This window comes from Melanotaenia boesemani, chromosome 22 (genome assembly GCF_017639745.1).
Source record: "Melanotaenia boesemani isolate fMelBoe1 chromosome 22, fMelBoe1.pri, whole genome shotgun sequence".
Classification (NCBI taxonomy): Eukaryota; Metazoa; Chordata; class Actinopteri; order Atheriniformes; family Melanotaeniidae; genus Melanotaenia; species Melanotaenia boesemani.
The window spans coordinates 12,828,753-12,841,995 of NC_055703.1; the positions used below are offsets into that span (position 1 = coordinate 12,828,753).

At 38.3% G+C, this 13,243-nt stretch overlaps 1 protein-coding gene across 4 annotated transcripts in view; it reads right to left on the reverse strand.

Annotated features, from left to right (window-relative positions):
- itsn2a (intersectin 2a) overlaps positions 1-13,243 on the reverse strand; it is a 36,784-nt gene that overhangs the window by 19,795 nt on the left and 3,746 nt on the right. For all 4 annotated transcript variants that reach the window (XM_041975687.1, XM_041975685.1, XM_041975684.1 and 1 more), the window contains exons 2-9: positions 12,329-12,400; positions 6,594-6,686; positions 6,415-6,478; positions 5,831-6,006; positions 5,341-5,562; positions 3,364-3,457; positions 1,411-1,553; positions 1,102-1,165 (exon numbers count right to left, since the gene is read on the reverse strand). In XM_041975687.1, the coding sequence (XP_041831621.1) occupies positions 1,102-1,165; positions 1,411-1,553; positions 3,364-3,457; positions 5,341-5,562; positions 5,831-6,006; positions 6,415-6,478; positions 6,594-6,686; positions 12,329-12,335 (863 nt within the window). In that variant the 5' untranslated portion in view covers positions 12,336-12,400. The remainder of the gene's footprint in view (positions 1-1,101; positions 1,166-1,410; positions 1,554-3,363; positions 3,458-5,340; positions 5,563-5,830; positions 6,007-6,414; positions 6,479-6,593; positions 6,687-12,328; positions 12,401-13,243) is intronic.

A 13,243-nucleotide genomic window follows, 5' to 3' on the forward strand; every position in this document is an offset into this window, starting at 1 on the left:
CCATAAATCTGACATACAGCAAACAGTCTATATATAGCAGTACATGTCATATGTTTAGGTGATCTGTTAACATACAGCTAACATATCCAGCAGATGCAGATAATAAATCTTAAGTAGTTTGGTCATTCTGGCCCTGAGAGGGCTTTACTGTGAAGAAAGATTCATGGGTTAGTAGAGCCAGTGTTCAAGGTCAAGAAGGTGCTTTGTAAACCTTGTTAGATCACTATTATAATTTATCCTGAACACTTTATATGCTGCAGAGGAGGTCCAGAATAAAACTGGTGGTTAAAAAAAAAAAAAAAACCTGCTAACCTGCTGAGCTGTACAGTAATGTAACGGCACAGCAAACTTTATTCAGTTGCCTGATGCAGGAACCTCATAAATATGTTTTTTATGGGGTGTGATTTGCTGCCAAATTGGTTTTACAATGCCGGCTACTGCAGCTTATACAGCACAGATAAGAAAATTTATTTCTCTTTTGGTATTGATCTCAAGGAGCAGTCAAATGCAGCACAAGACTTAAATGACAAGTCTGAAGAAAAGAATCTTGGTTAATAAGTAAGAGTTGGTAACAGCTGTTATGATCTGATTGAGAGCTTAGGTCAACCTAAAGAAAATCTGCTGATGTCAAACTTAACTTGCTGCACACTCCATGGGCACAGAAAAGCTTTGATGTTTTAATTTCTGTCATTTCTTGCGAGAAATGTCTGGAAATAGATGTTTATCAGCTAGTGACAGGCAGTGTGTAGCTTGTCAGAGGTCTTCCACTGAAAACAGCTGCTTACTTTCCTGGTAGTGGGATTGATGACAGTGATGGAAGTGAAGCAAAACGTAACAGGTGTGGGCAGTAAGTCACAAGCACTGAGGTCTAAGACAGTGATTCCCAACCCTGGTCCTCAAGGCACACTATCCTGCAGGTCTTAGACATCTAAGACCTGCAGGATAGTGTGCCTTGAGGACCACTGTTGGGAATCACTGGTCTAAGACATAGGACTCAGACATAGGACTCAGCTGGAAAGTTTCCCACTTTAAGTCATGCAAAGCTAAATTAATTAACTGCCAAATCCAGTAAACACACACACACAAACACCTTACACTTACCAGATGGTAGCTAGTTGAGTTTGAGTCAGGTTTGATGCCATAAGTGCATTTCTAACCTGAGGTCCTGCAAAGTGAAAATAATAGCAGAATTAACTCACTATGCAACTCATGTGGGTGTGTATGTATCTGTGCCTGCAGAGTTTTGTTAATAGGGCTTAAGAGCAGTCACAAGTATGAGAGGAAATGTGTGCAAAGTGAAACTGATCCAGAGCATGCTCTGTCAAACACTAACACGGCCACTCATGAGCTGCTCCCTGATCCCGTTTGTCTTTATTCAGGTTGGTGTGTGTATGTGAGTGAAGGACCCACCTGACAAGTAGCCACTCATGAGCTTGTCTAGCGTGTTGAACTGCTGACGGTACTTGAGCCTCGAAGCTTGTGGAACGGCCCAGTCACCCGCACCCATCTTCGGAGAGCTGCTGGCCGGTGACGCGGTGGAGGAAGAATTTGAACTAAGGAAAGAGAGAAAAAAGGAATGTTGATATGATAAGATATTAGCAAATGGGAAAGTACACAGTAATTTTAGGTGGTCAGCATGTTCATTCTTCCTTTTCAAGCCTTGACTTAAAACCACTAATTGCAGCGAGACTCCCTGGTGTTATTTCTCAGCTCTTAATTAGCTGTAGAGGAAGCTGGCGTGAACGTCCACGTAGACAGTGATTCTCAGAAACAAGACAGCAATGTACTCTCGGGCTATGCTAATCATCTACTCTGTTTTTACTATAAACAAGCCCTCTGCCAGAACAGCAAAAAAGTCAGGTTGAATCCATGATGATTATTTGAGAAGAACGTATTCCTTTCCTACTACTGTAACTGAATGGAAACTTGAATTGAATCAAAATGAGGAATAAATTGGGTTTGGGAATGGACCACTCCCTCTGCCTCAGGACATTTTTCTCTGAGTCTGTATTATAGAGTGTGTGCTGATTATTAGTGCAAATGTATATTTTAGGTTTAAAAAAATACTAATTTAACTTTAAAAACAAAAATCCAGAAAACCCAGAGTCTATATATCATGTGTTTGTCATGATATTAGAAGGTAAAAGTGATCTGGGTGGATCAGCCTGTATTTACTTCTCAGGACTGTGACACTCATATTGCCACCTGCCTTCCTGCATCCACCTGAGGTTGCAGAGGCATTATGCTATTCTAAACAGTGAAATTAGATCTTCTTCCCGTCATTTTCTGGAAACTGAACATAATGCCAAAAGGAGTGTCAAGGTTATTAGATACCCAAAGAAATCTAGTTCTTAGTGATATAGCACAAAGCCTTTCAGACACTGGTTTCTTCTTTCTTTTCCCCTCATTACATCATACTTTTGTAACGTTTTCAGGCCAAGATTAAGAGCTTCACACATGAGCACATTTGAAATTTGACTGATATATATGGAAAAAAAAAAACTTTCACATAACTGATATTTCCTTCTTCCTTTAATAACACTGCAGGGCCTAACTTTAAACCGCAGATAACATCTATAATAGCATTTAATGTGACAAAACTCACAGGTGACAAGTTCATGGAAATGGTCACACTAATGTTATGCTTGCACCATCCAGTTTAATTCACTATTTTTTTTTTACACATTTTCAGTCTACATGATTTTCTTTACAGTTTTAAAAAAGAACAAGAGCCATGTTGGCATGTTTGCCAGAATGTTTAAATGCCCTTTGGATTCAAGCTTAAAGCTAACAATAACATGTTTACATTTACATGTTATATGTAACAATAAAGACTAAATGATACACTGATGCATGCTAACTTAAGAACATTTCTTTGCTATTACAGGTATAATTCAGCCTCTGAATAACATAAATATTTGTGTCACATTTCAAAATTATTTTAATTGATTTTCATAAAAAAAAAATCATTTAAAAAAAAAATGACCAAAATGATACAGCTAATAAAAATGAATGGAAACACAGCTTTTAGAAATACCTCCCAGCAAGAACGCTACTGGATTCCAGTTCTCTTGTTTGTGTGACTCAAAACAAGTCCACTTCCTACTGCTGGCAACAAGAACATCTGATATCAAAAAGTCCTTCCTGCTCTCTCTGTGTTATCTAAGTGTTTCATCTCTGCCTGTGTTCTGATTCTGAACCCTTCCATCCAAAATGCTGCCTCTGTGTAAGCACACAAATAAAGGTGTAGCTGTATTTGACTTGAAAGATTCAATGTGAAAGACATGCATAATTCAGAATTCATCTTTCTGCTTCACTTTACTTATGCAGCAGCATCACGTCTACTGACATTCATGTTCTCACCTGCTTGACCCCAGGTCCAACAGGGAGTTGGCCTTTGACATGCCCGTGGATGGAGAGAAAGCCATAGGAGAGGAGAAACCAGTAAGAGAAGGCCCTGAAAATAAGAATGGAGGCAGTGAAATAAATAAATAAACAAACTATATATACACATCTCTCTCTCTCTCTCTCTATCTATCTATCTATCTATCTATCTATCTATCTATCTATCTATCTATCTATCTATATATATATATATATATATATATATATATGCACACACACATATATATATCTATATCTATATATCTATATATAAAATCAATACAATGTTTTAGTGCACATATGTAAATATACAGTGCATATGGGCTTGTCTTAAATCAATATGACAAAGTGTAGACACTTAGTTGAGTGTAGTCGTCCTTGAGTGTGTGTACATCTTATCTCTCCATATTTTACAGTCACAGCACACGGCACTCTACCAGCAAGGTGACTGACATCTGGCTAAAAACAAAGAGACTGCGGCTGCCTGCAACTCTACACTAAAGCGTGTTAGTCTCTTGGGCAGTGGCTGAGATACATTTCACCAGCAGAGAGAGCGGAATAAAGACTGAGGGAACTCCAAGTAAGAGTAATGTCAAAGCCACTTTTATTAGACTCCTCAAGTTATGCACAAAACTATTATATGTAATTACATTAGATTAATAAAAAGATGGAGAAGTTACTGACTAAAAAGGGTCCAAATATAAGATCCTGTAATTTGAGAGAGTTGCAAATGTTTAAACACACTTGCTATCACTGACTTCCTTTGAACTTATAGAAGCATTTATAGGAGCAGTTATTATGCTTCTAACTCATATACACACACACCTATGTACCCACCAGAAGACCTCAAGAACAAGATAAGATAAGGTGTGATTGTGTTCATTCTCACTATATAACAGCAGCACTGATGTTTGGGTGATGCATAACTGACCCTAATGTACTAAATATTGACACCAGGATTTTATTTTTACAAAAATTACTTTTAACACACAATTTTGGAAGCTGGCAGAAGAGCAGTAGTTAAAGAGGGGAGTTAAGGGGTGGGGTGTAAATTCTCAGTAAAACTAATCTGCATGGAGTTGCTTGCTCAGCCACTGTAACTTCAGGGCATCCCATGCGTGTGCCAAGGCTGAAGCTCCTGCAATGCAGCTGGTCTGAGTTCAAGTCCTTGCCTGTGGCCCTTTGCTGCATGCCATCAAACCCTGTGTCTTTGTCTTTATCTCCCTGACATCTTTCCTGTCAAGGTACTTTTAAATGAAAGCACAGATCATTAAGTTATTTACATCGTCTACATTGTTTCTTTGATTTCCATTTCTGTTTGCTTCTTATTTTACAAATTTAAAAAATCTGTAATTCTGTTAACAGGCGCAATCAGCTGTCTGGGCCACTTGCTGGTTTTCTGCTCTTGTGCACAAGTTAATATCAACAGCAATTCAGACACACAAGTGAAGAACATTGTTTTAGTTTTGTAACCTTTGTAACTGACTCAGTTTTTTGGGGCCTGCAAATAAACTGAATGAAGACCATGTTTTTAGGTCTTCAGTGTAATTAGAGCAAAGTTCTATGTGAAGCCCATTTGTTTGTATGTAATTGGTCCATCACACACAAACATGCAAATGATGCTGAAAGAACAAAGGAAGAAATCTGTTGTCCAGGTTTAACAGAGCCTATATTCAACAGAGAAAATTCTGACTTAATTCCAGCTGCCACTACTAAATAACTTTCCTGGTGGTGGTCCATGCAAACACACTACAAGCTAGGGATGTCAAACTCTGGTCCTTGAGGGCCACTGTCCTGCATGTTTGAGATGTTTCCCTGCTCCGACACATCAAAATAAAATAAAATGATTCGAGCTTTTTTGAGCTTATGTCAAGTTTGAATGTGCTGGTACTTGTTTACTGATCAGTCTTGATTAATCTAAGAACAAAATCAGAATGGTTCTACTGCAGAACCAACCTGCATTGCTAGGAACAAGAGGTGGAGTGAAGAGGTTGATGTTGCCGTTGGGGAGACCAGAGGGTCCAAATGAGGTGATCAGGGGCAGAGTCATTGGTGTCGGCACCAGAGGTTGCCCAGAAGGCAAAGGGGGATTAGCAAGGATGGGTGTTAAGAATGGCATGGTGGACATGGCTGACATGGATGACAGACCAATTGACAGGTTTGGCATTGATCCCATTCCTATATGGAGGAAACACACAAGTTAACATGAGGAGATCACGAGCGCCGTTTAGAAGACAAACAACATGACAGGTTATATCTAAAAATGGGTTAATGTCATTTTGTCAACATATGGTAATTAGGCCAGAGTTCGTCATACATATGAGAGAACTGAGCTGCCATCATTTTGCACTTTCTTAAATATGTAATTACAATTAGGTTTAAATTAATTAAGAGACACTTCTGAGAGGTTAGACTCCAAATCCATCTTTAGATTAAGAATTTTTACCAAATCTTGCTGATGAAGGGATGGTTGAACTACTATTGGAAGCAGGAGGTTGTTTCATGATGATTGGCAAGGCAGAGGGCAAGTTCCTTCCCTGAAGCTTGAGTTTAATGAGCTTCATTGCGATGGAAAACTCCAATCTGTCCATCTTCCCATCACTGTCCATGTCAGCTAGGTTCCTACCAGAGGGAAAAAGGAAAAATTGGTGCATACCAGTAATCTGTTCACAGCAAACTGTACATTCCTTGTGCTGTTTTTCCCTTTGTTGAGACAATAGAAATTACACAAGGGACAAGGTCCTGGTGGGATTGAATTCCAGTGGCATTTTTTTTTTCTTACAAAAAAAACCCTCCTCACACAGTGTTGTAATTACAGTACGCACACACACACACACTTTCTACCCCCTCTCTTACAAACACAGTTTACTAGGTGTGGCAGGCTGCGAAGGAAATGAGAGCTCAACAGGAAGCTGAAAACAGGCTGATGAACTAAACTGACTTTGTCCAAAAACAAAGCTGGGGCCTACTGACCTACTGGCTACAGCTTCACAATGACTTCTGAAAATAATTCACCAAGTTTTTAGTTACCAAATCTCAGCTAAAACAGAAGAAGGCAAGCCAGACTGCAGGAAGAACTTCCTTGCTTGTTCTCCTGCAGAGAAACAACAATCACATGAGCTCAGAGATGGCAATCAGATGCAGCTCTGATAACACTAAGTGTTATTCAGAAGAAAATGTATAGTCTGTTTCTTGCGACAACAGCCTACCTGAGACGTAGCCGAGGGTCGGGGCAAGGGAGTCAAACTGTTTGTCATGTTTCCCCCTCTCCTCTGAAGTAATGGCCCACACGCTGGCTCCACCTGGACAAAACCAAGATATAATTAGGACCGGTTGTCACTGATTTAAACCTGCTTGAAACAGACCATAAGTTCCATATGCAGAAAGATGTTAGAAATAGTGACAGAAAAACCATAATTACAACTGGCCAAGAAAACTGCAGTTGCTGTACATTTAATTAATATGAGATAACAAAGCAAAGCTTTACAAATTTGACCCATTAGGAGTAAATTCTGATCCGAACACCAGAATGCAAATACAGTTAGAGCATTTAAAGTTAGCAACATATCCTAACAGCAGTAAGACTAAGGCCAGATTTAGTTGAGTATTTTTTTATCTCACCATCCAAAACGTGCATAATTCCCATCCTAAACGAGACCTGCCACTGAGATGAAACCTGCTCTAGAAACTGATTAATGTATAAAATTGGCCACTCAGCTACTTTTCACCTCAATCCGCTCACACAGTCTCAAAATAATTTCAACACTGGCCATAAATTAAATATGAAGGCAGCCAATCTGTTTAAGAGGTATGAAACTTAATTCTTATTCAGCTTCACAGGATAATTTTAATAAAAGAGGGTGGCAGATTATAATCAATTAATCATTATGGATATTATAAATTAATTAAATCATAACACAATCAGGATATCATCAAACTCTTTGCTTTTTAGAACCTGAAAGCTCTAAAGCTTTAGTTTGAAAAATAATTCACATATGGCATGGACAGATTTCTCCTTACGACATTCACAGAATGGCACGGATGAAGATGAGGAGATAGTGACAGATAATAAGACTAACCGAGATAAAAGATAGAAAAGGAAAAAAAAAAATACTTCCAATAAGAGAAGAAAAGTGAGCTTGGTATACAAAACAACTACAGTCCTGACTCAACTGGGACAAATGAAAAAAAATTTGAAATGTTCATTTTTAGCTCACTTCTTGACCATTTCATACTCCTATGCCAGCTGCAGTTACCATAGAAACCATGGTGGTAAAGATGGCAAACAAAATGGGTAAACAGATTTCTTTTCTGTGAAAAGCGTGTAAAAAAAAATATATATATAGTATATTTAGCCTTATAATAAAAATAAACACACACTCTGTTGAATCTTTACTGTTTCAAATGAATGAATCGTGCCAGAAAACAGATTGCATATTAGTCACAGTCTGATTCACCTTTCACTCCTGAATTATAAAGAACTGCAGGGAAGAAGATGAGATCATAGTGGCCTTTTCTCTGGAAGTCTTCTTCTATTAATTTTTGTTTTATTCACTGTAGTCCCCGTTTGTTGCTCCATGCTGCATTCCTACTGATTAGCTGACAGACTTACAGCAGATCAGAGCAGTCGTCAAAGTGCTTCATGCTTATTCTAAATTTTTTTAAACCTGAATTTGGTTTCAGTTTATCATTAACTTTGAGCCCTATGACTGTTTTTAGGACTCTGCTAAAAAATAATTATCCTGAAATAAGTATATCTCCACAACCACAAGATCCTTTTAAATATTTTTAGAGTCATAGTAAATGGAGATTAGTTAACCCTTACAGACTGTTCATATTTTGTGCCTTTATAGTATGGTCAGGGTCAATTTTGACCCTGACTAAGTATTCCCTCATAGTATATGTCTACATCAAAATTTAAACTGCAGATCTATTTAGAATGTCTTAAAAGCTTTTGTCACATCAATAAATTTATCCTTAATAAATGTTTTAGAGAGCAAGAAGAGTTTATTATTTAGGTTATATAATGCTCGTCTTTGGAAAGAAGCATTTATTACTACACAGTATTATTTCATGTTTAACATAAAAACCACAATAACTAAGATATATTTTACTTAACTTAAAAATGGTGTGAACTTTCTTGAACTTCTTATATTTACAATATAACTGTTTCACCATTGCAGTCATTGAACACAATCTTAATAGCTTTATCATATAAAATCATAAGTATCTTTGTTTCAAAGATTTATTTGGCTCTAATGATCTTAATTATCCAGTTAGTGGACAGAAAAGGGGGTTAGACCTGTAGCAAAAGGCCACCTTGTGGAAGAGCTGCAGCCTCTTTTATATGAGCTGCACTCACCCAGTTGAGCTAAACAGCACCCCACAATTATCAATATTAACTAAACATTTATGACTTAGAAGACAAAACAAATAATAAAATTTGTATTATGAACTAGTCTCTGCAGTTTTCTTCCATGTTATCTTCCTACTCTGACACTCTCTCCTCCAAATCACTATCAGTCTCCCCATCTTAGAAGATCAGACAAATGGTTTGTTGCACATTATTTAATGACATCAGTTACTGAAGCAACAGCTCATGTACCTTTATAATGTTATGAAAACAGGGCGTGAAGTTCCCGTTACCCTGTAGACATGAAGTTGTTCCTTGGACAACTTCTGATGCTAAAGGTACTAACGATACTGTAGAATACCAAGAACACTCCACAAGAGTTCACGCTACAATCTTTAAGAGGAAGTTACCTCTAAAAGTTTCACTATAAATTTACCATCTTTGGAGAGAAACCTTGAGGGATCACTCCTCACATTTTTATCTATAGACGTTGAGAAACATCCATCTAGATAAACAAAGATTTAAGTTCTAGTTGTTACGATGGGGAGGGGAATATAATTTTTTCAGGCTAATGTGGGTTTATGTCTTCACTGATATGGTATCTAGGCTGTAATTTATTCAGCAGGCTCAGGAAATACCACCCTGCCCATGATGGAACTTCCACCCCAGCACTAACCCAAACAATCCACTAGCTCCCAGTGACCGCACACACAAATATTTCACATACATATCCGAGGAATGGCACAATGGACTGCGGAGCTCAAGTAACAACAGCATGTAGCCAAAAAGATGAAATATGAACATCTACGGAGCTCAAAAGAATTTTCTAATATTTCAAACATGGGGAGATATGATCTGATTCTACAAGGCTTTTTACCTCATTAAAACATGCTAGCAAACAGGCTGGACTACTGCTTTGAGCTGGTTTCACTACACATACACCTAACGGCAACACCTGTTCAGGTGTAAACCCTTCCCTTTACAAAGCTGATGTTAGCCGCTCACAGAGCCTGACCTACATATGGCATTGTCAGCAAAAATGCTGCTATTGGAAAAAGTAGTCTGAAGTAATTAATCTCACACTGAGATGTGAGTATGCTTCACATTGTCTCATTGGCTTTGACAGCCCCCATTTAGAACCATTCAAAGTGAGAAAGGGAGAAGATATTTAGCACAGTGCCACTGGGACATGTTGCTAGCATGGCCACATCCACAGGCTGTCAGTTTATTCACAGTGTGTATCAGGAAGGGCAGAATGCTCTGTGAATAAGTGGGACACTGCAAAGCTTCTTACACAGCAGTAGCAACATTCACAGGGGTCTTCTATGGCTTGACATTTGTGCTGCTGCAAACATATGGCCGTTCAATGAGAAAACAAGATACAATTGTGCCAGATTTCTGAATTTCTACAGCCCCAAAACTGAAGAGGCTCTTGGGTTAGGGCTGAATTGAAACTAATTTCAATCTACACATAATAGTAACTCAAGTCAGGATATCCCACTATGCCCTTCTTTTCTACAAATGTAAACCTAACTCGCTTACAAAGTAGTACCAAATGAATTACAGTAAAGTCAGAGTTTTACTGTCATGGTTGTCACTATTTCTGTGTTTGAGAGCATGACTGTCAACTGTTGGGGAGCTAAAACTGCATTTACCTCTTACTTAAAGCAGCTATGTCCTTACTTATGCATAATTTTAAGCTTTACTATATAAATTGCATTATTTTATTTTAAAAAAAGAAAAAAATGATAGGATATGACTACACCCCAGATGAAAAGACAAAAAGTAACTAAAGAGATTAAAAAAGAATGGACAGGTGATAGGCGGGAACAGGGATTGGATATGGTAAAAAACTGAAATGCAATGCCAAGGAAATTAAGTAAAATGTAGTTAAGTTTGAATGTTAGACATGTTCAGAGGCTCATGGACAGTTTTTCAGTGGCTGAGAACGAGATCTGCTAATTTACCAGCAGGTATTGTGTCAGATATGAATCATCTACAGAATCCAAACCCTCTTGATGGGGAAAAAAAATAATAATTATAGTTATATCCTTACTGTTGCTGATACTATTATTAAATGACCTCTTGTCAAATAATTATTTTTCTTATCTATTTCTTAAAACTAACTTTTTCAGTGTCCCATATTTTTGTATTTTTTTCTAGTCTTTCCGAACGCTCCAACAGTTTTTTGACTCTTGCATTTAGACTATTTTGACTGTTATCCAAACTGCATCACTTGTAGGAGAATTCTTTTAAAACAACCTCTGTGCAACAATCTAGCACAGAAACACTAAGAGAATAAACAAGAACCCTTCAGCCAATATTGACACAACCTGACATGGAGTCCATCCACAGAAAAAACAAACAAACAAAAAAAACAAAAACTGTACATGCATAGCTTTCACACTAATGTCACCTGTGCAGAATTTCAAACAATTGTATTACGTCTCGCCTCATTAGCAGCTAATACATAAAGAGCCTCTGTCTTGTGGGTCTTCTCTTCCCTTTGTCAGCCTGGGTGCTGTTGTCAAGGTGCTCCAAAGCCCTTAGCCAGGAGACGTTTTAAGCCAATCCCCCAAACACCCGGCTTCGGTCTGCTGGGGAAGACCACATCGCTGATTTCTGAACCGTTTACATATCAAACACTTCACCTGAGGAGGCCAACTTGATGCTTCAGATAGCTCAGCTGGATCAATAGTCTTTGCACACTGCAGTGCTTGAATCTATACACGCTCAAATAAACAGTCCTCTTCTTCTTCTTCACGGTGGTTGGTTACTCTTCAGCTGGTTTTGAAAATTTACAGTAAAATGTGTTTCACTATGAGTCAGTGAAAGCACAGTTCACAGAGAAGCTCCTAATATACTAGAACCTTACTTCTTGACTCTGTTTTGTCTCTTCAGTAAATGGAATTAACAGATAGTAATTGTGTGGTTTGGCACTTTGCTAAAATGTCAGATTTGGGGATGAAATTCATCCGACACACACAAATACACACGCTCTTTCTCTAAGCCATATCCTCTAGAGGGCCTTGTGGAACAGCAACTATGTTCTGCAATCATTGGATGGAAACAAGAGGATTAACACACACGTTCACTCAATATTGAGCAACATGGTTTGCAATAGTGACAAAAAGGCACCTCACTTTTGAGTCTGCAAAGAAACAGAAATAGACTGTCTACACACATGTATAATTTCCTCAATATTAACTAAAAATGCATCTAGGACCTTTTTTCACAAAAGAGTTAATGCAACAAACAATTTCCAGAACAAAAAAGGGATTGGGGATGGGCTTAGTTAGTCTCATCTTCCTAGCTCATTACAGATCGATATTCCATTAACATGATCTCACACCTCACACGTTGCATTTGAGACAAACATTCAGATTCAACAGAGACAACATCAAAAAACAAAACAGATTCAGTCAAATCTGGAAAATGACCTGGGAGAAGAGCACAATTTAAAAAGGGCTAAACACAATGGATGTTTATTGATTTCTGTTCGTTTTCTCCTTATTCTTCTCTCTTCCTGCATGCAGACATTTTCATTTTTTCCTATGGTGTGCACAGTGAGGACACAAACAGCGTTCTTACCATTCATGGCTGCAGGTGGAGAGCACAGGCAGAGAGGAAAATCCTCCACTCAGCTGGCTAGCTCTCAGACATCTGCAGAGAAAGAGAGAGAAAGACTCGAATGTGATTGTGTGTGTGTAACAAAGAAAGGGGGATATAAGTGGGGAATGTGTGTCTGAGGAAGAGGACAAAAATGATATAAAAGTGGGCAAAGGGCCCTCCCAAAAAAACCTAAACTCCTTGTTAACAATGCAAGGACGACACAGTGAACGCCTAACATGGTGAGGGATGACAGAGTGATGAAGGGACAGATGGGAAGGGAGGAAAGAAAGCTGTGACAGACAATGCCAACACAGCCGAGTAGGCACTAGAGGATAGACAGCTAGAGATAGAGAAGAGGGAGAACTGATGGTGGTCTATGAGAAAAGGAGCCTTTATTATTGCCTAAGATCACAGATAAAGGCTCAAGCTTTTGAAAGTCTTGGTGTGTATGTATATCTACACATCCTGTGCATTGTCTGATACATTTGGATTTCTGTGCAAGAGACTCTCAGAATACAAATATCTGTTGGTAATGTAAGCCCATGTATAATTGCCAATATACAATAAATACACAGCTGTTTCCAGACAACATTAAATATGACTCATTCTATTTGCCACCCCAGTCTGACAGCCAAACAGTGCTAACTTGTTTTTTTTTTTTTACTATCATATACCCCACACAGTGATCTGGAGTATTAAAAGGAAAAATGGGATTTTCCAGAGTGCAGGGGTCATTGCAACAATACGCATCTTAACAGAAATTATGAGAGGAATGTAGCAGAAAACATAAACAATTACAGATTTATTGCTGTATAAAACATGCATTCCGCATCCACAGACGTCCAACAGCAGGAAGCATGACCGACTGCAGGGACCCAGGAGGTGAAAAAGATC